At 40.9% G+C, this 25868-nt stretch overlaps 1 protein-coding gene across 1 annotated transcript in view; it reads right to left on the bottom strand.

Annotated features, from left to right (window-relative positions):
* Positions 1-567: 567 nt before the first annotated feature.
* The window catches only part of ASIC5 (acid sensing ion channel subunit family member 5), a 62695-nt gene continuing 37394 nt past the window's right edge, over positions 568-25868 (bottom strand). Inside the window, exons 7-10 of the mRNA XM_075337794.1 lie at positions 20368-20424; positions 17634-17802; positions 8589-8680; positions 568-650 (exon numbers count right to left, since the gene is read on the bottom strand). Of these exons, the coding sequence (XP_075193909.1) occupies positions 568-650; positions 8589-8680; positions 17634-17802; positions 20368-20424 (401 nt within the window). The remainder of the gene's footprint in view (positions 651-8588; positions 8681-17633; positions 17803-20367; positions 20425-25868) is intronic.

Genomic DNA, 25868 nt, shown 5'->3' with positions numbered 1-25868 from the left:
TTTTTTGGTCGTCACTCTCCCGCTGTGACACACACATCGCTGTGTGTGACAGCGAGAGAGCGACGAAATGAAGCGAGCAGGAGCCGGCACTGGCAGCTGCGGTAAGCTGTAACCAGCGTAAACATCGGGTAACCAAGGGAAGACCTTTCCCTGGTTACCCGATGTTTACGCTGGTTACCAGCCTCCGCTCTTGCTGCCAGCGCCGGCTCCTGCACTGTGACATGTGGCTGCAGTACGCATCGGGTAATTAACCCGATGCATACTGTAGCAAGGAGAGCAAGGAGCCAGCGCTAAGCGCGGCTCCCTGCTCTCTGAACTGTGACATGTAGATGCAGCACACATCGGGTTAATTAACCCGATGTGTGCTGCAGGAGAGCAAGGAGCCAGCGCTAAGCGCGGCTCCCTGCTCTCTGCACATGTAGCACAGCGACCTTATGATCGCTGCTTCTGCTGTGTTTGACAGCTAAGCAGCGATCATAACAGCGACTTACAAGGTCGCTGTTACGTCACCGAAAATGGTGACGTAACAGCGACGTCGTTGTCGCTGTCGTTTAGTGTGACACCAGCTTAAGTCAGCAGAAACTCTAGAATCTCAATAATTGTAATCATGCTTGCTCCACAGAAAAGACCCATCTGTCCACCCACGTTCGCTAAAAAAAAAATCACAATGGGAGAATCAGTTAAAATGGCTGTCACCACGAGGATTTACAGAACAACGTATAGCTTATAAATAAAATAAAAGCCCACACAAATAAAAATATCTTGCAAAAAGTAAAGCTGGGTCTCTAGTTTTATATCTTTGAGTAGCCATAATGGTGCATGCCTACTGCTATGCCCCCTGTTTTAATCTATGCATGAACAGGTTTTTTCTTTTGGATTTATACAAAATCAACAGAAAAAATCATGGCGTGCTTCACTGCAATTATTGCTTTTAGGTGAGATTATCATTGTACACATGGAGCTCAATGTACTCCTGCAAATGGCTCTATCCTGCGATAATAGCATAACAAAGGTTCAACGTTTTATGATGCACCTGTGGGTTTAAGGTTCTCACTATACCTTTAAATAAGTTCCTTAAGAGGCATAGTATCCCAAATAGGTCACTTGTGTGGATTGACATACTTTAGGCACATCAGGAGCTCTGCAAATGCAACATGGGGTTTGCTATCTATTCCAGCCAAATTTTCACTCCACAAGTCAAATGGTTGTCCTTCCCTTTTGACCTCTGCCATGTGCTCAAACAGTAGTTTTACACAACATATGGGGTATTGGTGTACATTTTCACAATTCAGTGTTATAAAATTCTGTGAAGCACCTGTGGGTTTAAGGTGCTCACTATACTTATAAATACATTTATTGAGAGGTTTAGTTTCCAAAATGGGGTCACTTGTGGGGGGTTCCATTGCTGAGGCACATCAGGGGCTTGCCAAATGCGACATGGTGTCTGCTGTCTATTCCAGCCAAATTTGCGTTCCAAAAGTGAAATGTTGCTTTTTCCCTTCCAATCCCTGCCATGTGCCCAAACAGCAGTTTTATATTACATATGGGGTTTCAGTGCACAATTTTTTGGGGAAAAATTAATGTTTTCATTTTTATGGTTCAACATTATAAAATTCTGTGAAGCACCTGTGTGTTTAAGGTGCTCACTATACCTCTAAAATTCATTGAGGGGTGTTTAAATGGTTTAAGCACATCAGGGGCTTTGCAAACGGAACATGGCATTTGCTATCGATTCTACCCAAATTTGTGTTCCAAAAGTCAAATGGGTCTCTGTCCCTTCCAAGCCCTGCTGTGTGCCCAAACAGTAGATTTCCACCACACATGGGGTATCAGCGAATTCAGGAGAAATTGCACAACAAATTGTATGGTGCATTTGCTGTTACTCTTGTGAAACCAAAAAATTTGGGGTGAAAGCAATATTTTTGTTGGAAAAAGTAAAATTTTCATTTTTTTCCTTCCACATTGGTTTAGGTACTGTGAAGCACCTAATGGGTTAATAAACTTCTTGGATGCAATTTTGAGCACTTAGAGGGGTGCAGTTTTTAAAATGGTGTCACTTTATGGTATTTTCTGTCAAATAGGCCTGTCAAAGTCACTTCAAATCTGATGTACTCCCTAAAAGAATTGGTTCTGTGAATTTTGTTGGAAAAAAGAGAAATTGCTGACAAATTTTAACCCTTCTAACCTCATAAAAAATGTTTAAAAATTAGTGCTGATGTAAAGTAGACATGTGGGAAATGTTATTTATTGATGATTTGGTGTGATGTAACTATCTGCTTTAAAGGCATAAAAATTCAAAGTTCAAAAATTGCAAAATTTTGAATTTTTTTGTCAAATTGTTCATTTTTTTCATAAATAAACCTAAATAATATTGACCAAACTTTACCACTAACATGAAGTATAATGTGTCACGAAAAAAAAGAATCTCAAAATCGCTGGGATCTGTTGCAGTGTTCCAGAGTTTAATATAATATACAATTACACTGGTCAGAATTTTAAAAAAAAAAAATGGTCATGAAGGCAAAAACATGGTCTAGCACAAAAAGGATAACTGAAAAATGAAAATGTTATGGGCCATGGAAAGTGGAAAAAACTATCATAGTTTATTTTTTTTTCCACAAATTTCTGACTTTCCTTTATCACTAAAACATAAAAAACAAATATCGCTATAATCAACAAATGAAGTGAATCATATTATCAACCGTGAAACCAATTCTTAAAAAATAATGTCAGCATTGCAAGTTTTTTTTGCAATTTCACTGCACTTCGATTTTTTTTCGGTGTTCCAATACACTATTTGGTAAAAAAAGAATAGGGTCATGCAACAGTTGTCTTACCCCTCTTCTAAAAAAAAGGCCTTATATACTGTATCTATGTAAACAGAAAAAAGAATATTGGCTTTTGGAAGAAGGGGAGGAAAAAAGGAAAAAAACAAACACATACAGTGAAGCGCAAAAACATTGTAGTAGTTACATTTTAAGCATGACAGTTAAAGATGTCAGCATTAATTTACACACTGCTGAAGACACATGCTTGGCCATGTGCGTTTCCCCATAATGCACTGAAGCTATCAAATCACATGGTCTAGCACAGCAAATGAGGGGTGACTATCACAGCTGGTATGAAATATGAGGGACGGCCAAGCAATGCCATTTTAAGATTTTACAGCCTAGGGATAGGAGGTCAGCGTGCACAGCTGATGGCTTTTTTACATAAAAAGGCCTAAATTTGATTATAATGTACTGTTGCACTAGTGCTGAAGCTTGTGGAAACTGGGAGCGGTAGTGAATCTGAATACTAATCCAAGGATACAAGTGAGATAGGGAGGTGCTGCAGCTGCATAGTCACTCAGCGTCAGTAAAGGTTCACACAACCGTATATAAAATCATTCAGAAAAATGGGATGATTTTTTTTTCTCACTTGTCATACATGACAAGGTTGAGCAGAAAAGAAGTGGACTTGTATAGAAAAGTAAAAATACATTTTATTGATAACATTTAAAAAGTTTTCATAATTATGACACAATTTAAGAGCATAGAGGAATGGACCGGCTATGCAGACACAGAAAACAGACAAACATTGACAAAACGTATACAGAAAAATGGCAGAATCCCTGTTTATTATATGTGAACCATAAAGGCTGAATTGCCTGTATTAAAGTGTCAGGTTGGGAGCAGTACAAATATAAAAAGCAATCAGCCCCCTGCAGGGCTAAGGTAAACACATAATACAATGAGCTGGTTAGTTGCTGTATCACAAGCCGTAAAGTGCAAAGAAGTTAGGATACCGTCTCAATAAAAGACGTACCAGCGAATCCGACCATGATACGACCTGGTCAGGATCGCTGGTGCGTCGCTACATGGTCGCTGGTGAGTTGTCAATCACGCAGATCTCACCAGCGACCGGCAACCAGCCACCAGTGATTCTGCTCTTGGTAACCAGGGTAAATAACGGGTAACTAAGCAAAGCGCTTTGCTTGTTTACCCAAAATTTACCCTGGTTACCAGCGTACACTGCTTAGCGCTGGTTCCCTGCACACATAGCCAGGGTACACATCGAGTTACTAAGCAAACCGCTTTGCTTAGTTACCCGATATTTACTCTGGCTACATGTGCAGGAAGCCAGCGCTAAGCGGTGTACACTGGTAATCAGGGTAAATATCGGGTAACTAAGCAAAGCGCTTTGCTTGGTTACCCAATATTTACCCTGGTTACCAGCGTACACCGCTTAGCGCTGGGTCCCTGCACACGTAGCGAGGGTACACATCGGGTTACTAAGCAAAGCGCTTTGCTTAGTTACCCAATATTTACCCTGGCTACGTGTGCAGGGAGCCAGCGCTAAGTGGTGTACGCTGGTAACCAAGGTAAATATCGGGTAACCAAGAAAGGCGCTTTGCTTAGTTACCCGATATTTACCCTGGTTACCAGCATAGGCTGCTTATACATAGTCGGTGCTTGTTGGTCTCCTGCCGTCAAACACGCCCGATGTGTGTTGCACAGAGGGAGACCAACAAGCAAAAAATGAACCAGAACAGTGTGTAATGATCAGCGATTACACAGCAGGGGCCAGGTTGCTGCTTAGTGTCACACATAGCGAGATCGCTGATGAGGTCACTGGTACGTCACAAAACCTGTGACTAAGCAGCGATCTCACTAGCGATCTCGCTATGTGAGAAGTACCCCTTGCTTCAGTCAGTTAAGCAAATAAACAGCACATAATTAACAGCTCAAGAAAATATACCTGCAGGGGGACTGGCAATAAACCACCCAACACGCGTTTCACGTGTCTTAGTGCTTGCTTTATCAAGGGGGATTGTCATGCATGTGCAATCTAATTTTTTACTGGCAACAGCTCTTAAAATCATTTAGTGGACCATTTAGAGTCTCATACAGTTAGGTCCAGAAATATTTGGACAGTGACACAATTTTCGCAAGTTGGGCTCTGCATGCCACCACATTGGATTTGAAATGAAACCTCTACAACAGAATTCAAGTGCAGATTGTAACGTTTAATTTGAAGGTTTGAACAAAAATATCTGATAGAAATTGTAGGAATTGTACACATTTCTTTACTAACACTCCACATTTTAGGAGGTCAAAAGTAATTGGACAAATAAACCAAACCCAAACAAAATATTTTTATTTTCAATATTTTGTTGCGAATCCTTTGGAGGCAATCACTGCCTTAAGTCTGGAACCCATGGACATCACCAAACACTGGGTTTCCTCCTTCTGAATGCTTTGCCAGGCCTTTACAGCCGCAGCCTTCAGGTCTTGCTTGTTTGTGGGTCTTTCCGTCTTAAGTCTGGATTTGAGCAAGTGAAATGCATGCTCAATTGGGTTAAGATCTGGTGATTGACTTGGCCATTGCAGAATGTTCCACTTTTTTGCACTCATGAACTCCTGGGTAGCTTTGGCTGTATGCTTGGGGTCATTGTCCATCTGTACTATGAAGCGCCGTATGATAAACTTTGCGGCATTTGGCTGAATCTGGGCTGAAAGTATATCCCTGTACACTTCAGAATTCATCCGGCTACTCTTGTCTGCTGTTATGTCATCAATAAACACAAGTGACCCAGTGCCATTGAAAGCCATGCATGGCCATGCCATCACATTGCCTCCACCATGTTTTACAGAGGATGTGGTGTGCCTTGGATCATGTGCCGTTCCCTTTCTTCTCCAAACTTTTTTCTTCCCATCATTCTGGTACAGGTTGATCTTTGTCTCATCTGTCCATAGAATACTTTTCCAGAACTGAACTGGCTTCATGAGGTGTTTTTCAGCAAATTTAACTCTGGCCTGTCTATTTTTGGAATTGATGACTGGTTTGCATCTAGATGTGAACCCTTTGTATTGACTTTCATGGAGTCTTCTCTTTACTGTTGACTTAGAGACAGATACACCTACCTCACTGAGAGTGTTCTGGACTTCAGTTGATGTTGTGAATGGGTTCTTCTTCACCAAAGAAAATATGCGGCGATCATCCACCACTGTTGTCATCCGTGGACGCCCAGGCCTTTTTGAGTTCCCAAGCTCACCAGTAAATTCCTTTTTTCTCAGAATATACCTGACTGTTGATTTTGCTACTCCAAGCATGTCTGCTATCTCGCTGATGGATTTTTTTCTTTTTTATCAGCCTCAGGATGTTCTGCTTCACCTCAATTGAGAGTTCCTTAGACCGCATGTTGTCTGGTCACAGCAACAGCTTCCAAATGCAAAACCACATACCTGTAATCAACCCCAGACCTTTTAACTACTTCATTGATTACAGGTTAACGAGGGAGACGCCTTCAGAGTTAATTGCAGCCCTTAGAGTCCCTTGTCCAATTACTTTTGGTCCCTTGAAAAAGAGGAGGCTATGCATTACAGAGCTATGATTCCTAAACCCTTTCTCCGATTTGGATGTGAAAACTCTCATATTGCAGCTGGGAGTGTGCACTTTCAGCCCATATTATATATATATAATTGTATTTCTGAACATGTTTTTGTAAACAGCTAAAATAACAAAACTTGTGTCACTGTCCAAATATTTCTGGCCCTGACTGTATGTAACAGAACTGCCATGTATCCATAAAAATCAGATGCTACCCTGTGGTATGCGATTTTTCTTGCACCCATTGATTTGAATGGGTGAGTTATTCCATTACATGAGGAAATTTGTGTGTGCTGTGATTTTGTCACACATCGAATTGGTCAGTGAATGAAAACATTGTTCATCTGCAGTGCCCCATTAAATAACATTGGTCCGAGTGTGATCCATATAATTGAGTGTACTAGCCGTCTGTGTGAATTCATCAATCTGTGATATACTGCAGTAACAGTACAGCAGAATATTAACAATAGCATTTGTTGTAATCTCCACATTATACACCTATTTTCAGGACAATTAGAGGCTTTGCAGTACTGAGATTTGAGATAAATTGCCAAGTTCTTGATAAAGGGTACGGTTTCACTAGCATATAGCTTCCGATGCGAGAGCTTCGGAAGTGATATGCTAATGACCCTGTGCTGTGAGGATCTTGCGATTGCATCACAGGTGCGGAGAAGAGGGAGGGAGTACTTTCTCCCCATCTCCTCCGCTGCCTGTCTCTTCGTATGTCGCACTGCACTCGGATTACATGTGAGTGCAGTGCGATGTTTCACACGCTCCCATAGAGTTGTATGGGGGTGCATGAGCCGAGACTCGCTGCCAAATGCAGCATGTTGTGATTCATTTCTCATGCCGATATGGCATGAGAAATCAATCGCAGATGGACACTGCCCCATAGTTTTGCACTAGAGTGAGAGTGTAGCGCCCCACGGTGCAGGCGGTTAACCTACTTGTCGCCGGGCTGTCGACTGTCATTGTCACGGGCGGCCTAGCCCAGCTCCATTGCTCTGAGGCGTACAGAGGTTGGCTGAGGAAGGATGATGGGGGTAGTAGTGATGTGATTGTCATGATGCCAAATGTGGTATACGGCCAGGGAATGGGCTGCCGCTGCTGTCACTGCCCTCTGGGGCAGATGGTGGTAACACCTATGGATGGTATCGCTCCCCTCAGGTAGAGCGGACCCCGGGAGGATGATGAGGGGAGTAATAATGACGGGCACCGAAGCGCGGAGCAGTGATCCCAGTAATGAAGAGACAGAGTCTATGGCTGCAGTTCCAGGTTGTTTACTCACTTTTAGTGCTGTGCTGCTCACCCGGGTAATACCAGTCACTTGCTATGATGGGCTCCGTCGAACCCGAACCAGTTAGAGATCAATCTGGTTTGGGTGTTCGGTGGGTTTCCTCCTTGTAACGCCTGTCTGGGGATCCCCTGGCTTGAAGCTACGAGGGGACCCTGGGTTTCATGAGATGTACTCTTGTCCCTATATGCAGGTGCCACGGTTCCGATGTGGGGTCCGGCTTGATGCGAGACCCCGGATCTTATGTGGCACTGTGCTGTCAGGTGCTGTGTGGTCAGGGAAGCTTGAAACTTTCCCCGTCCAGGCAGATTCTGGAAAACCAACGTGAAGTATGATCTTCCCTAGGGTTCTGCCATCCTGTGTGGAGTCGATTCCATGGGGAGCAGGTTGACTTTCCTCTCGGCAATTATGTAAACTTCTCCTTCCCACCGGAGCACCTGTAAGATGTGACTGCTCCCTTCCTTTCCTGCTGGAGAACTCTCTAACTGTTGTGTTGGCTCCTGACTCCCCCTTCTGGCTGCTCCCCCCCCTCCCAGGTCCTAAGCTAGTGGGACTGGGGTCCCTGTGTGAGGGCATCCTATAAATGCTACTCTGTCGGCGACCCCTTTATTACCCTACCCTAGCCCAGTCCCCAGTGGGAACAGGGCAACCTGGTGTGTATTTGAGTGTGTAATGTCGTGAAACCATGACTGACCTCTTCAGGATCCGGGTTTAGCATTACACCCAAATTTGAGTACAATACTCTGTGGTGATTGATGCCTCAAGGGTGCCGCAAGAGCAATCCAATGTTTTATCAGATTGCACTCACCCGTGCAAAACGCAAGTGGAACCGAACCCTTAAGGAAAAACGGGTTACATTTGGAGTCATATGCTGGATAGTGGAATACTATTTCAGTAGGAAGTTTTTTGAATAGTAACTTACAAAGAAGTTCTGTAGACGTCAAGGCTTTCTGTTGCTTGGTTATTTTAAAATTCAACTCGTGATATTTAATGTCAATGTACACCAAGTTATCCCTAAAAAGAAAACAGATTAAATTCACCTCCTGTGTAAAAACAGAACTAAAATTATTACTCTACAAACAGATGTTGGGTTATTCATTCAAAATAGAAATGATTTGTGATTATTAATTTTAGATAATGTTACTAAGAAACCCCCAAAAATAGAAAATTGGGAAAAGCTATTTGTAGAATTTCCTATAAAGAACATCTATGGTTGCTAACAATTATAAACTACTGTTTACCCACGCACTTCTTAACCATTTTGTGATCAAAGACTTCAATAGTTAAAGATCTTCATCATAATCTTCTCATTTAGAACAAACTATTAAAAAGATTACAATTTTTTTCTTTGAGCTGTGTGGCACTAAAATAAAACTAAAATTGTATATTTAAAGGAAACCTGTCACCAGTTTTTTCCCTAATGAACTGCGACCATCACAAGTGTGAGCTCTTATATACAGCATTCCAGAATACAGTCATATGAAAAAGTTTGGGCACCCCTATTAATGTTAACCTTTTTTCTTTATAACAATTTGGGTTTTTGCAACAGCTATTTCAGTTTCATATATCTAATAACTGATGGACTGAGTAATATTTCTGAATTGAAATGAGGTTTATTGTACTAACAGAAAATGTGCAATCTGCGTTTAAACTAAATTTGACAGGTGCATAAGTATGGGCACCCTTATCAATTTCTTGTTTTGAACACTCCTAACTACTTTTTACTGACTTACTGAAGCAGTAAATTGTTTTTGTAACCTCATTGAGCTTTGAACTTCATAGGCAGGTGTATCCAATTATGAGAAAAGGTATTTAAGGTGGCCACTTGCAAGTTGTTCTCCTATTTGAATCTCCTATGAAGAGTGGCATCATGGGCTCCTCAAAACAGCTGTCAAATGATCTGAAAACAAAGATTATTCAACATAGTTGTTCAGGGGAAGGATACAAAACGTTGTCTCAGAGATTTAAACTGTCAGTTTGCACTGTGAGGAACATAATAAGGAAATGGAAGAACCATGGTACAGTTCTTGTTAAGCCCAGAAGTGTCAGGCCAATAAAAATATCAGAAAGGCAGAGAAGAAGAATGGTGACAACAGTCAAGGACAATCCACAGACCACCTCCAAAGACCTGAAGCATCATCTTGCTGTAGATGGTGTCACTGTGCATCGGTCAACAATACAGCGCACATTGCACAAGGAGAAGCTGTATGGGAGAATGATGTGAAAGAAGCCATTTCTGCAAGCACACCACAAACAGAGTCGCCTGAGGTATGCAAAAGCACATTTGGACAAGCCAGTTACATTTTGGACGAAGGTCCTGTGGACTGATGAAATAAAGATTGAGTTGTTTTGTCATACAAAAAGGCGTTATGCATGGAGGCAAAAAAACACGACATTCCAAGAAAAGCACTTGATGCCCACAGTAAAATTTGGTGGAGGTTCATGCTTTGGGGCTGTGTGGCCAATGCTGGCACCGGGAATCTTGTTAAAGTTGAGGGTCGCATGGATTCAACTCAGTATCAGCAGATTCTTGACAATAATGTGCAAGAATCAGTGACGAAGTTGAAGTTACGCAGGGGATGGATATTTCAGCAAGACAATGACCCAAAACACTGCTCCAAATCTACTCAGGCATTCATGCAGAGGAACAATTACAATGTTCTGGAATGGCCATCCCAGTCCCCAGACCTGAATATCATTGAAAATCTGTGGGATGATTTGAAGCGTGCTGTCCATGCTCGGCGACCATCAAACTTAACTGAACTGGAATTGTTTTGTAAACAGGAATGGTCAAAAATACCTTCATCCAGGATCCAGGAACTCATTAAAATCTACAGGAAGCGACTAGAGGCTGTTATTTTTGCAAAAGGAGGATCTACAAAATATTAATGTCACTTTTATGTTGAGGTGCCCATACTTATTCAGAAATATTACTGAGTCCATCATTTATTAGATATATGAAACTGAAATAGCTGTTGCAAAAACCCAAATTGTTATAAAGAAAAAAGGTTAAGATTAATAGGGGTGCCCAAACATTTTCATATGACTGTATATATGACTCCATGCCGCTTTGTATAACGTAAAAAGCACGTTTATAATACTCACTGTCTGGTCCGATGGACGACGCTGCTTTTGGTTCACACCTCCTCCATCTTGTGCAATCGTAGTCCTCTTGCCCAGCCCTGTGTGGATGACACATCCTACGTCATCCACAGAGAGGCCTCCACTGTGCTCATGCGCATGCGCACTTGCCACCACACCAGGGCAATCGGAAAGAGCTAGGCAAAGTGCTGGGATTTTCGCATCTAATGGATGTGATAATTCTGGGTGGCACCAGGTTGCTATTTTTAGACTTGTGGCACAATAAGCATGGGTCTTGGCAGCCTGAGAATACCAGGCCCAGCTGTCGGGTTTTATCTTGGCTGGGTATCAAAATTGGGGAGGAACCACACGCTCTTTTTTTAAATTATTTATTTAAATATTTTTTTTTAAAAAAAAAAGCCGCATGTGGTTAATCTTATTTTGATATATAGCCAAGATAAGTACAAGGCTGGGAGCTGCAGACTGCAGACATATGCTTTATCTGGGCTGGTTATCATAATATGGGGGGACCCTATGGCAATTTATTTATTTATTTTTATACCACGATAGATGCACACAGCGTTTGTGATTGGAAGCAGTCAGCTGACATGCTGCCACTCAAGGTGGGGGCGTGTCTGACTGCAACCAATCATTGATGCCGGTAGACAGGGAAAGCAGAGCATATGCAATGAAGGTAATTTGTGGCCCTGGAAAGGAATGAACGACCATGGGAGCAGTTACAGCTGCGCTGGAGACTTGGTAAGTATAGCCCGCTTGTTCCTATCCCTTCTACCACCATTTTTGATCGCCAGATTCTGGTCCCCATAGACTTATTTGGGGACCGGCATGCGGCCAGATACCCAGGATCAAGCTGGAGTACAGACCCCGAGAACATACTATACATAATTTTATCTTCTCGTTTCATATCCCTTTTATTGAGTTCCTTCTTCATGATTGTTCTTACAGCTCAACTGTATGACCGCCTTCCTCACTTGTGTCACACCATCAGCATATTCATGGGTTTCAATTCCACTTAGTACACTTATTTCAGGATGTTAAATCCTTTATTTTCATAACTTTTTTAAAATATTTTTTATATTCTTTGGTATTTATGTTATATGCAGTTTTAAGATGATGTTTGAATTATGAATGTATGATTTTATTATGTTTCCAAAACTCTGTGAATTTGTACTGGTGACTTTGTATCCTCGCTCCCTTTTTTTCTAAAGTGGGCAGTGATTTTAATGGACACCTATTTAAATAATTTTAAATTTAAATTTTTAAATTTAAACCTATGTTTTTCTACAAGTCTTTTATGTGATTGTGTCTGAAGAAGATGGAATCTCTGACACGTGTTACACATTAAACCCCTTTCAAGTTTACCTGGATTGTCTCTTCTTATAAGGCAGCACAGCAGTAACCCTTTCATCACCACTTCATCCTGATCTATGTGTGGGGCTGCAGCAGCCATGTTATTTATGCCTACATAGGTGAGCAGATCCTGTGACTTACCCTGAATTGCCCCACTCAGGTAAGACCCTATTTGTGCTTCTCTGTTTTCCAGGTTTGCATTCTAGCTGTCAGAGGTTGACAGTAGGACTTAAATGGTTAACAGCCGAAGGTGAATCTCCGATGTGCCTGCGGCCAAATAAATCAGCCATCATGTGCAGGGAAAGATGCAGGGTCGGCCTGCAAGCCTGTATCAAAGCAGCAGGGATGTGACCTTTGATGTACAAGTATATCAAAGGTAGTGAAGGAGTTAAAGGCTAAGCTTGACGTAAAGGTCCCAATTCATTAGATTAAAGTCAGTGAATCCCACCGATATAGCAGAATTGGATGACAATCTAATGCGTATTGAGGCCTACTAACTCTTTCTTGATAAATAAGGGTAATGGAAACAAGGGTTGGGAAATTATATTTTAAATTCTCGATCATCTTGTTGTCTTGGGCTATAAGTTGCTGTCAGAGCTATCTGGCAAAGGCTTTTTCTGCTCTCCCCATTGAACACACGTGACACACATACTTAGTCAAGTCATAATATATAAATAAATATATACAGTGTGTCTACCCATATCCTGTCCACTGCCATTAACTTGAGAACGGTGGCAGCTTTAGGAATAGAAGTGGTGTCTAGGTATAGTAAAGTAGCCAGGCGCTATGCAATGAAACAACCTATTGTGCCACCTGGTGGAAAACAATGGAGTTAGCATTTTTATCTTGAAAACGGAAAGAGATAGAGAAAAAAAGTGAAACACAAAATTGCACGGCATCATCAATACAATACCAATCGACACCTTGCATACAGAAATGCTATGATTAGAACGTGTAAAACTCACAATGCTGCTGATGTGAAGTGATACCTCATGGAGACCTTCCTACAAGTCATTGGGTATGGTGGCTGCGTGGAGTGACCTGACCCCATTGGACTTCTTTCTGTGAGGTCACATCAAACAGCAGATGTATGTGACCCATCCACCAACATTGCAGGACCTACGACAACGTATCACAAATGCTTGTGCAAACGTGTCACCTACCATATTGCACAACATGCAGCAAGATACAGTATGCTATCCAGAGTCCAGATATGCATTACAGCTGATGGTGGCCACTTTGAGCATCAAAGTTAAATGAGCACGTGACCAGCATTCAATGTTTTGGGGGGGTCATGGGTTTCATATCATACCATTTCTGTATGCAAGGTGTCGATTTGTATTGAATTGATGATGCCCTACAATTTTTTAATTCACTTTGTTTCTCTATCTTGTTCCATTTTCAAGATAAAAATGCTAACTCCGTGTTTTCCACCAGGTGGTGCAATAAATGGTTTCATTGCATAGCGCATAGCTACTTTACTATACCTAGACACCACTTTTATGCCTATAGCTGCCGCCGTTCTCAAGTTAATGGTGATGGACAGGATATGGGTGGACACACTGTATACAGCTCTGGCAAAAATTAAGAGACCACTGCCAAATTTGCAGGTTTCAAATTTTTCTCTTCATAGGTATATTTTTGAGTAAAATGTAACTTGTTCTTTTATTTTATAAACTACTGGCAACATGTCTCCGAATTTCCAAGCAAAAAATGTTGTCCTCAGAGTTGGGGAACATTGCCTGAGCAGAAGGAAGCAACTGTTTTTCCAGGATAACTTTGTAGGTGGCTTGATTCACACATCCTTCGCAAAGTTTAATCTGCCCAATTCCAGCCTTGCTGAAGCATCCCCAGATCATCACCGATCCTCCACCAAATTTTACAGTGGGTGCAAGACACTGTGGATTATACGCCTCTCCACATCTCAGTCTCACCATTAGATGACCAGGTGTTGGGCAAAGCTGAAAATTAGGTAAAGAAAATTCAACAAACATCTTTGCGAAGGACGTATGAATCAAGCCGCATACAAAGCTATCCTGGAAAAACAGTTGCTTCCTTCTGCTCAGGCAATGTTCCCCAACTCTGAGGACTGTTTTTTCCAGCAATACAATGCACCATGCCACACAACTAGGTCAATCAATGTGTGGATGAAGGACCACTATATTAAAACCCTGTCATGGTCAGCCCAATCTCCAGACCTGAACCTCATTGAAAACCTCTGGAACGTAATCAAGAGGAAGATGGATAGTCACATGCCATCAAACAAAGAAGGAGCCAATTTTGTTCCTTTTGCTCCAATTATGTCCTTTTGTTCTCAGTTTTTCTTTGTGGTGTTCCAATACACCCAAGGGAAATCAATATATACATAACAAAACATTTTCAATTGCTGCTAATGGGTGGACCTGGACTCTAAAAGTCCAGATCCATGTGGGTTCAAAAATATCAGAGCAAAAAAAAAAAGAAAGAAAATAAAGAAAAAAGGGAAAAGCAGGTGCATTATACTTACCAGTCTTCTGCGCGGTGGTAACACTACTTTCAGGGCCACTCATTATCCTTCATACATATGCATATATATCCTTCATACATATGCACTGCTTCCCCCACCCACCAGCAGTCCCGGCATCTCTGATGGGTTGCAGTCAGACCCACCCTGTGTGGCTGCTTGCAATGCAATCATAGACGCTGTGTGCAAGTCTATATTGGTGTAAAAATAAAGAAATAAATAAATTAAAAAAATTGGTGTAGAGTCCCCTCATATTATGATACCCAGCACAGATAAAGCATACAGCCACAGGCTGCAGCCCCAAGCATTGTGCTTCTCTTGGCAATGTATCAAAATAATAGGGATTCCATGTGGCTTTTCAAAAAAACATTTAAATAAATAATATTAAAAACAGAGTGCGGAATTTTGATACCCAGCCATGATAAAGCTGGGGACTGGTATTTTCAGGCTAGGCAGACCCACAGTCATTTTCCCTCAAGTCGCCCAGGATTGTCGCATCCATTAGATGCGAAAATCCCCGGAACTCTACCTGGCTCATCCCGATTGCCCTGGTGTAGTGCCAATCAGGGTAATAAGGGGTTAATGATAGCTCACAGCTGCTACTAAGTTCTAAATTAGTAATGTGAGGCATCTTTGAGACCCCATTACTAATCTATAAAAGAAAAACAAATAAAACAGAATAAATCCTGTATTTGAAATAAAATACAAAAAAAACCCCTCTTTATTAAACCCCAAAACACCTAGTTCCGAAGTAATCCACACAAATTCATATGACAATCCCATCTCTGCTACATTACTGAAGGTACAGCGCGTGGGCATAGAACATGTCCACACGCTGTGGGATACAGGCACAGACAGACTGAGCGGCAGCAATGAGCGGTGATGTCACTCAGTTTATTTTCAATCACAGCTGAAAATTGCACCTCCTAGCAGAAAACCACACCGAAATGGCATCAAAACCAATTTTTTTTTTGCCAAGAGATACAGATTTGGTGCTGTGCCTCCATTATGTATGTAGCACAGTCAGAATCGTAGTGGGACCTTGTGTGGATTACATCGCAACTGAGTGTTTTGTGGGGCTAATAAAGGAGAGAAAGAGGGTGGGCTTTTTATATTTTATTTCAAATAAAGGATTTTTTCTATATTTGTGTTTTATTTATTTTTACTTACAGATTAGTTATGGGGGGGTATCATAGATGTCTCCCATTCCTAATCTAGGGCTTAGTGGCAGCTGTGAGCTGTCATTAACCCCTTATTACCGTGATTGACACTGTACCAGGCCAATTGGGATGAGACAGGTAAACTTATCGGATTATCGCATCTAATAGATGCGACAATCCTGGTGGGTGGCTGCAGGCTGCTATTTTTAGGCTGGGTGGGGTCCAATAACCATGAGTCTCACCAGCTTGAGAATACCAGCCCCCAGCTGTCTGCTTTATCATGGCTGGGTATCAAAACTAAGGGGGAACGCACGCTATTTTTTAAAATTATTTATTTAAATCATTTTATAAAAAGCCGCATGCGGTCCTTCTTATTTCGATACACAGCCAAGATAAACACACAGCTGGGGGCTGCAGCCTGTAGCCATATGGTGTATCTGTCCTGGGTATCATAATATGGGGGGACTATATGCCAATTTTTTTATTTATTTATTTTTACACTATAGAGATGCTCATAGCATCGCTGATTGAAAGCAGTCAGACATGCTGTCACACAGGGTAAGGGCGCGTCTGATTGCAACCAATCAGAGATGCCGGGACTACTGGTGGGCAAGGAAATTAGTGCATATGCATGAGGTTAATGAGTGGCCCCATAAGTAGCATTACAGCTGCGCAGAAGACTGGTAAGTATAACGCATTTGCTTTAATCCCCCTATCCCTTCTACCACCATTTTAAAACACCAGATTCAGGTCCCCATAGACTTGTATGGGGACTGGCATTTGGGCAGATATCTGGGCTCAATTAGGGGTCTGTCCATCACTAGTAATTACAATCATTTTCTGGGAGAAATTCTTTATTTTCTGGAACAATTTCAAGGTTGCTAACACTTTCAGTCATGACTGTCTATATATTGTATATTTTAGAATATACTGTAAGATACTGTACATTTTTTAGCAAGAAAAAGCCTTGCTTTAAAGTGCCTTTGTCTTACAGTCTGTAGTCAGAACCCCCAACCTCCACACTGTTGTTCAGTGCCATACTCTACTCCCCAGTTTCTCAGTGACTGGAATTGTGCTCATGGAGCGCTCCTCCTCATCACCCAGGGCAGTGATATAAACCTAGCTGCAGAGTGCTTTCTCTCCTGCCAGACATTCTCTGATCAGTGCAGGACAGGAGAGAATCCGCTTCCTTACTGGCTCTCCTGCTCTACATCTGCCCGAGACGCTTCTGTGCTGGCACTGAGCTGTGCTGTCCCTTCCTTTCTCCACTGTTTCTCCTCCTTGGACAATGAAGCTCTGACATCAGCTGAGCTGAGAGGAAAAGTATTGTTTTCTTTTGATAAAACCTAGGTGGGTCCAATACTTCCTATGCGTCCTATTGTCCGAAAAATACAGCAATTTATTTGATTTATATGACAAAGATCTAATACTACAAAAATATTGTAAACATATATCATTAATCCCTGTTCAGAACACATTAATGAGCCCTCCATTTTAGATGGTCCTTTTTTTATCTAAGAAATAGCTGCACAAGGCGTTCTTTCCTAAGGTTACTCATTTAAAATCAATAGACCGTTCATTAGAAAAGACAGCTGATGTTTGTCACTTTACTGTCTATGATTTATGTTGCTTAAGTACTTAGTGATAGAATAATGTTTTATACATTAACAAGTTTGACTGCCAGTCTCCTGGCTTTCCTCTGTTTGCAGACCATAAAATCCCAGCCTGAGAAAATCTGAGGTCCTCAACAAGCTCAGATATTTCATTCCAATCAATAAGGGAACGTGGATAAATATTAGTATTGAGGTGACAACAGAAGAACTTTAATTCAGACAGGTACATGCACAATTACCTCATGTACGAAGCATTTTTGTTAAGTTTAGTTGATAGATAATCCGCAGCTTTTTCACTAGGAAATGTCGAATATGAGAGAGTAGCAGGATAGTCTGTCTCTTCACAAGGAACGGGACATGTAGAATTGTACATTCCTACAGTACATAGCTCTTCTTTCTCAAGTCGAGCTACAGAAATAATAAAATTAATTAGAAATTATAGGTAAAAATTTAAAAGACTTGTCCCAACAATAAGTAATACTGTTAGATCATGGTATTTCGTGGTACTTATTCTAAGAATGTGCACTTATTATGTCCAGTGCTGGTGAGATGAAGACACTACTAGTTTGGAAATTCTTACTGGTTTCCTGCTTAATCCTAATAATCAACCCAACACAAATGAACAAGAAGATCCAGGCAATGAGTTGTAATGTGTGGGACTGCCAGCACTTGACACATTACTTAGACATTCTGATAATGAATAACAAAGTTTTTCTGTGACGCCACAACAAGTACACTATGTAACAGCAAACTCTAGACATGGGAACATTATTACATGATTCTGAATGGAATTTATTTGTGATAATCGACTGCTGCTGTTCATGGGCTTCAACCGGTATTGGAACTGAGTTCAGGAGTTAGCTACAATCATGGTCAAAAGTTTTGCCCCCACTTGAAATTGTTTCAGAAAATGAAGTATTTGTCTTCGAAAATTATTGCAATTACACACATTTTGTTATACACATGTGATGTTCATTCAAACTCGCCTGTATCAAGTAACGTGTAGGCAACATGAAAATCAAACCTGAAACCAGATAAATAGGGGAGAAGTTGACTCAGTCTTTGCATTGTGTCTGTGTGTGCCAATAAGCATGGAGAACAGAAAGAGGTGAAGAGAACTGTCTGAGGACTTGAGAACCAAAATTGTTGAAAAATATCAACAATCTCAAAGGTTACAAGTCCATCTCCAGAGATCTTGATGTTCTTTTGTCCACGGTGTGCAACATAATCAAGACGTTTACAACCCATGGCACTAAAGTTAATCTCCCTGGACATGGATAGTAGCGAAAAACTGATGGTAGGTTGCATTGCTGGATAGTCTGGATGGTGGATGAGCAGCCCAATCAAATTCCAAAGAACTTCAAGCTGTCTTGCAGGCTCAGGGTGCATCAGTGTCAGCGTGAACTATCCATTGACAGTTAAATGACATGAAATTCTATGGCAGGAGCTATGGCAGGACCTGGGGGACCCCACTGCTGGCAGAGAGACAAAATCATTTTGGGAAAGTGTCTTGTGGATAGATGAGAACAAGATAGAGCTCTTTGCTAAATCACATCATTTTAGTGTTTACTGAAATTGGAATGAGGCCTATAAATAAAAGAAAACAGTGCCAACAGACATATATGGTGGAGGTTCAAAAATGTTTTGGGATTGTATTGCTGCCTCTAGCATTAACTGCCTTGACAGTGGGCAAGGCATCATGAAATCTGAAGATTTTGGGTAGCACTGTTTTGGGTAGCACTGTAGTGCCCAGTATCACAAAGCTGGGTATGTGTCCTAGGTCATGGGTCTTCCAGCAGGAAAATGACCCCAAACATACTTCAAGAAGCACCTAGACATGGATGGAAACAAAGTGCTGGAGAGTCTTGAAGTTGCCAGTAATGGGTTCAGACCTAAATCCTTATGAACATCTGTGAAGAGAACTTAAAATTGCTGTTGGGAGAAGGTGCCCTCAAATATGAAAGACCTGAAGCAGTCTGCAAAAGAAAAGTCATCCAATATTCCAGTTGAGAGGTGTAAGAAGCTTGTTGATTGTTATAGGAAGTGATCGATTGCAGTTATTTATTCCAAAGGGTGAGCAACCAAATATTACGTTGATGGGGACTACAATTTGAAGATTTGTGTGAAATAATTTTCAATTTGCCTTTTTTTTTTCTTCTATTTTTTTGTTTTGTTCCAATACACACAAAGAAAATAAACATGTGTATAACAAAACGTATAATTGCAATAATTTTCTGGAAGAAATATTTCATTTTCTGGAACAATTTCAATGATGCCAAAACTTTCGGCCATGACTCTGTGTAGAATATGATGGCAAGTTCAAGTACCTTAATTGTTGAAAAAAAAAATGGTTATTAAGTAAAAAAAAATCCTCTGATAATACTCAGGAATTGCAACTGGCCATAAAATAATGGACCTTTGACTTGATGGTTTTGATCCAGGAGAATTTTGTGTAGGCTAATGTGATTGTAATTATCACTTTACTTTACACATTTAATGTATTATTCTGCGCATTCCAAACTATAGATATTATATTACTTATAATCTATACCATTCATTCTGTATTTTTATTTCTTTATTGCTCTCAAAAATTGTATTAGTATGTCATTGTTGACAATGGTAAAATATAAAAACAGCTACAATCAAGAGAGTCCTGAAATTAAGTTATGGGCTCACAAATTAATAATAGAAGAGTTTTCCTGTAAGTAATCGATTGACCACCACGTGGCTTGGCTTCAAAACATCAAACATTCGGGTTTCCAAGAAAATCCGAGTCATAATTTCATCAGACATCACCTCTGACTCATTTCTAGTACATTAAATATTTACATAGTGGTTGCACTGTTTACCATCACTTCTTTCTGCTGGCCTTATGCTTCATGTGACCAAGTCCCCTGTCTGATCCAAGCATGTATATATAGGAAAAATACTATAGTATACAAATAAATACATGTGGTAAATCTGTATACTTACAAAGCGTTGGGTATACACAGTTATAGAAACGCTGAAGATCACATTCTTTCCCAATACCTACAAGAAAACAAATGAACCTCTGTTTACCTTCATTGTTTTATCAGATAAGTTATACTGCTTGTCATATATATTTAATAAAAAGCACTAATCAGTTTAGGCTTTGGCCAAAGTTGACTGTTGTGAGATATTGTATATATTTTGTTACATGTTCATCATCCAATATTACAAGAGAAAGGTTAAATGGCTGTATGCGTGTATAAATCCAGATAATCGTGTCCATGCATAGAAATAGATAAATAATTTCACCGCGATATGAACTATCACGAAACATGGCATCACGTGACACCATAGGAGTAAAGCCTGCTTTACACGTTGCAATTTCGCATATGATATCGTATGCGATTTACAACGCCCCCATCGTATGTGCAGCACGTTCAATTTGTTGAACGTGCCGCACAAACGATTAACCCCCGTCACACGTACTTACCTTCCATACGACCTCGATGTGTGCGGCGAACGTCCACTTCCTGGAGTGGGAGGGACGTTCGGCGTCACATCGACGTCACGCGGCAGCCGGCCAATAGAAGCGGAGGGGCGGAGCTGAGCGGGACGTAAACATCCCGCCCACCTCCTTCCTTCCGCATTGTGGGCCGGGAGCCGCAGGAGGCAGGTAAGATCTGTTCATCATTCCCGGGGTGTCAGACACTGCGATGTGCGCTATCCCGGGTACGATGAACAATCTGACGCTCAATTCGTCAGGAATGAACCACTTGCATGCGATGAACGGTTTTTCGTTCAATCGCAATTGCACGTCGCTGTCACACGCTACAACATACCTTACGATGCCGGATGTGCGTCACTTACGACGTGACCCCGCCAACACATCGTAAGATATCTTGTTGCGTGTAAAGCAGGCTTAAGACACAACAGCACCTGTTACAATGTGTATATATATATACGTACACATATAATTACAGAAGTAAAGAAAGCATCTGATTATAACATGGACTGTGGAATGTGAGGATCGTCTATATATAAAATGAGAATTATGCAAAGGTGAACCCATATATGTGGCCTTAAAGACCTGTAGACATAGGAATCTCCAGGGTTATGTGGGCCTTCAGGTGACAAATACCCCTTTATTTTTTCAGTTTTTCCTCCTCAACTTCAAAGAATTATAACTTTTTGATTTTTCCATCAGTAGAGTTATATAAGGCCAAATTTTTGATTTGATGTATGAGCTGTAGTTTTTATTAGGACTATTTCTAATCTCTACTTATTCCATTATTTTGAGAGGCAAAATTAACAAAAAAAAGCAAATTCTCCCATTTTTAATTTTTTTCCCATTTCTGCACTCATCACATGGGATAACTTTTATGATATTTTATGAGATTGCACAGTTATGCACATAATGATAATAATTTGTTTAAGCTTTTAGCTTATGCAGAAGCATGAGCTAAAAAACCTTACATTTACAGATCAGGGGAGATCTCAGGACTCGGACCCCCACTGATCAACAGCACTGTGCAGCACCTGTGATATATAAAAAAAAGTTATGATGACAGATACATTTTAACAATTAATTTGAAACTAATATTTTGTGTCAATGTTACATGCAATTGCAGACCCCTTTTAATTAAAATGACTGGAGAATGTGGCAACCTGAGTGAAGGATATGTCGTTGCAGAGTGGGCCTCCAGAATCAATATTACTATTAGGTCCTTGATTTTGTAATGTAAAGTAAAGACATGGTTGTAATGGCATTGTAACACTGATTAAATTGATACCTTCAGTGAAGAAATCCACTTTGTTGATGTTCTTTAAATACCATGTCAAGTTTTCTGCTAATTAGATTTCAGTGCACAAGGGCTGGACTGAGTCTTCTCCTCCCTGTGTGTGATTCCCCCGGTCTTTGCCTGCCTCCGATCTGTGAATGACCTGCCTCCTCTCTTTCAAATCAAAGCAATGACCTGTTATTCAAAGACTGGAGGTAGGCAGAGGGGCCTGGGTATCACAGACAGGGAGGAGAAGACCTAGTGTACAGTCTGACCCTTGTGCACCAAAATTTAATAAGCACAAAACCTCAAATGATGATTAAATACGAATAACAAAGTGAATATCTTCCCCAAATGTATCAATTTATTCAGTATTACAGTGCCATTGCAACCAGATCTTTACTTTACTATACAAAATCATGCTTCTCTTTAAGTAGCTTAAAAGAATGTTCCATAAACAATATGTGGTTCATATCCCCAGATGCTAAGCCCTCCACAAATCACAAGAACATTTGTCCAAAGTCCGCTGTTTCGAATGGACATATAATGGAGCAATGTTTGCACAACCTCACCTTCCTCTACATTCAAAAGAGGGGAGTTTGAAATAATCAGTTGGGTTCTCAGCAGTTGGAGCCACAGAAATTATATACTTATGATCTATCCTGTGAATAGGTGATAAGGGTTTCCATAGTTGTAGAAAAAGACTTGGACCACACATCCAAAACTTACATATTGATCTATTGTGACTGAATAAAAGTTTACAAAACTGAACACCAGCCTGCGTTAAGCCTACTGTTATGTCATAGAGAACCACTTAGTGGATCCTTGACCTTAAAGGTGCAACAACATTAGCCAACCACCTATCCAATGGTGCTCCATAGATGCTGCCCTACAAAACCCATGCTGAAAGACAAAGCCCCCTTGGCTCCATGTCAAACCACAACCACAAGCACAGCACCACAGTGAGAATGGCCACCAAATGGCATCAACGCTAAATGAAAGGAGTTAAAAAAAACTCTCATCTTCACATATTGTCAGACTGTGAGCTTAGAGTAAGAATAGGCAGAACCCTCGTGCCATCTCCTGCTAATTAGAAACACATGGGACAAGTACAAGGAGTGCTGTTAGAAAATGACATGGGCTACACATCCAAGTGATACTATGCCTGTGGAGTGTTGTGACCTGGAGTCACAGGTGCTGTGGGACACCTGGTCGCTTTCCTTGCTAGCGTGGCGTCGCTTGGGCTGCGGTCAGCACATGGTCGAAGGACCACTAGGAGGTTTGCTGTGACATATATGGGGCTTCATAAATTCTGATCAATAATGTAAAATTAAGAATTTCATGTTCAGTTTTGTAATTTTTTCTTAGAAGCAAAAGATCAACTTATACGTTTTGGATATGTAGTCCATGGTCTCCATACATAAAGACTGACGTTATTCGTGCCAGTCTTGATGAGGGAGTGCGCTGGAGTCAAATCCCCCTGATACATGAAGATTCATTCATCTATTCATGAGTCCGAAATGCTGGACAAGTGGTATGCACATCTCTGTGTACCTCACCACAAATCCTACTCCAGGCCCTAAATTTGACAATTGTGGTCACCACATCCCCATCTCACCCCAGCACTGCCCACTTTGTGGGGCTGGGCAAAATTGATGTGAGAATGCCAAAATTATATGATTTTTCTGAAAGTGGATGTTGTTCTCGAGATCGTTGATGATGTGCACAACCTCATACTGGAGAATCAACAAATTTCAGCTAAACCCATAGCAGACATCATGGGGATTTCCCGTGAACGTGTTTGTGTCATTATCCATGAACATTTGGAGGAAGCTATCTGTAAAGTGGGTCCCCAAATGTTTGACAACAGATCAGAGAAGCATGCGAGAGAAAACTTCCCGGTCCATTTGTCATCATTTGTTGATTGATAAGAACTTCCTGGATTGACTGGTCATTGTGGATGAGACCTGGATTTATTTGTATGACCCTGAAAACAAGGAGGAGTCAAAAGAGTGGATGCAGAGTGGTTCTCCTCATCCGAAGAAGGTCAGGGTGCAAAAATCAGCCACTAAGGTGATGGCGTCTGTGTTCTGGGATAAGGAGGGCATTCTCCTAGTGGACTACCTTCAAAAGGTCCAGGTAAAAAAGAAAAAGCGGCAGCTCACTCTGGAAAATTGCAATGTTTATTCTGTAAATACAGATAACATCAGGTGGGGAGAGGGGAATGCGGGTGCGGCAGACAGACAACAGCCATTTCGTGCTGTAACTAGCACTTTAACGAGTCCACCTGGAGCAGCTAAGAAGTCCTGGAACAGCAGATCACTGATACCTGTGAGTACGGCTCCACTACACAGCCCAGTGCTGCAGTGCCCAACTTTATTGATTCTTATTTTTTTGTCTACCTTCAAAAGGGTTCCACTATCAATGCAATTACATTGAACTTTTGGACCAATTGAAGGCAGGTCTGAAGGCCAAAAGGCTAAGCAAGCTGTCCAAAGAAATCTTGTTCCTGCAAGGCAATGCCTCCGCTCACACTGCACAAGTGACAACGGCAAAACTGGCAGAGCTGTGCTTCCAGCTGGTTGACCACCCACCTTATTCACCAGATCTAGCGCCCTCCAACTATCATCTGTTTCCAAACCTGAAAAAACACCTCAAGGGTACCAAATTTCACACAATTTCTGATGCCATGGCTGCTACGGATGCCTGGTTTGAGGCACAACCGAAATCCTTCTTTTTGCTAGGCTTACAGAACTTGCAATACTGATGTAAGAAGTGTGTTGACATCAATGGAGAGTATGTGGAGTAAATGTAAAGTTTCATCATCCTATCTCGTTTCTTTCTGTGTAAAGCCAAAGACTTATCAGCAGGCCCTCATATATGTGGTTTATGGTACAGTTCTTTTAAATCGCTTTTCTGAACTCAAAAATATGCATAGAGGAATAGAAACCAGCACCAACTGTAATTCCTAGAGCAGAATATTTGTGAGTGTCCAAAGGCTATGGAAATGAAGATATTGAGTTTTTCTTCTAAATGTGTATATTTCTATTTAGTGAGTGCCTGTACATGAACACTAAGAAAAAAAAATTGAAATTGCAAGGAAGTGGCAGGATTTATTTTTTTTCACAATTATATAGAATTTTTTTTCACATTTTAGTACTTTGTATAGTAAAATGAATGGGGTCATTCAAAACTACATCTCTAAAAAATAAATAAAATACATCTCTTCCCAAATAGAAAAAAAGTTATGCCTTTGAAAAATGGGAGGAAAAATCAAAAGTGAAAAATGAAAAATTGTCTAAAAAGGGTTCAAATCAATGTGGTGAGGATGAGAAAGCAGTGAGGAGTGCAGTGAGATAAATTGTGGCAGATCTAGCCTATCCCAGAGCTTGACTCACAGTAACATGGCTCACATACAGTAATATTCAGCATATGTATAGCAGCTAGTCTCCCCCACCAGCTCAGAGAAAACTACGGTAAACTTTAGAGATACAACTTGCAGAAAAGGGAAAACTGGTAAAAAAAAAATAAATAAATCACTGTACAAGGCATTCATATAATGGCCAGAAATAGTATTTGTTAGTGGTCATATACACAGACAGGACAGCTAACTCTGAAAAGTGCAGCTGCTCAATTACTTTGTATAGGAGAAGCAACACTGAGCAGTTTGCTGCCAAACGATCAGCGCACTGAACAAATGTTTGAGCTACGCTCTTTATAGTTATA

Source organism: Anomaloglossus baeobatrachus, chromosome 1 (assembly GCF_048569485.1).
Source record: "Anomaloglossus baeobatrachus isolate aAnoBae1 chromosome 1, aAnoBae1.hap1, whole genome shotgun sequence".
NCBI classification, from domain to species: domain Eukaryota; kingdom Metazoa; phylum Chordata; class Amphibia; order Anura; family Aromobatidae; genus Anomaloglossus; species Anomaloglossus baeobatrachus.
Note: the sequence above shows the minus strand (reverse complement) of the source record. Positions and strands in the feature narration are given on the sequence as shown.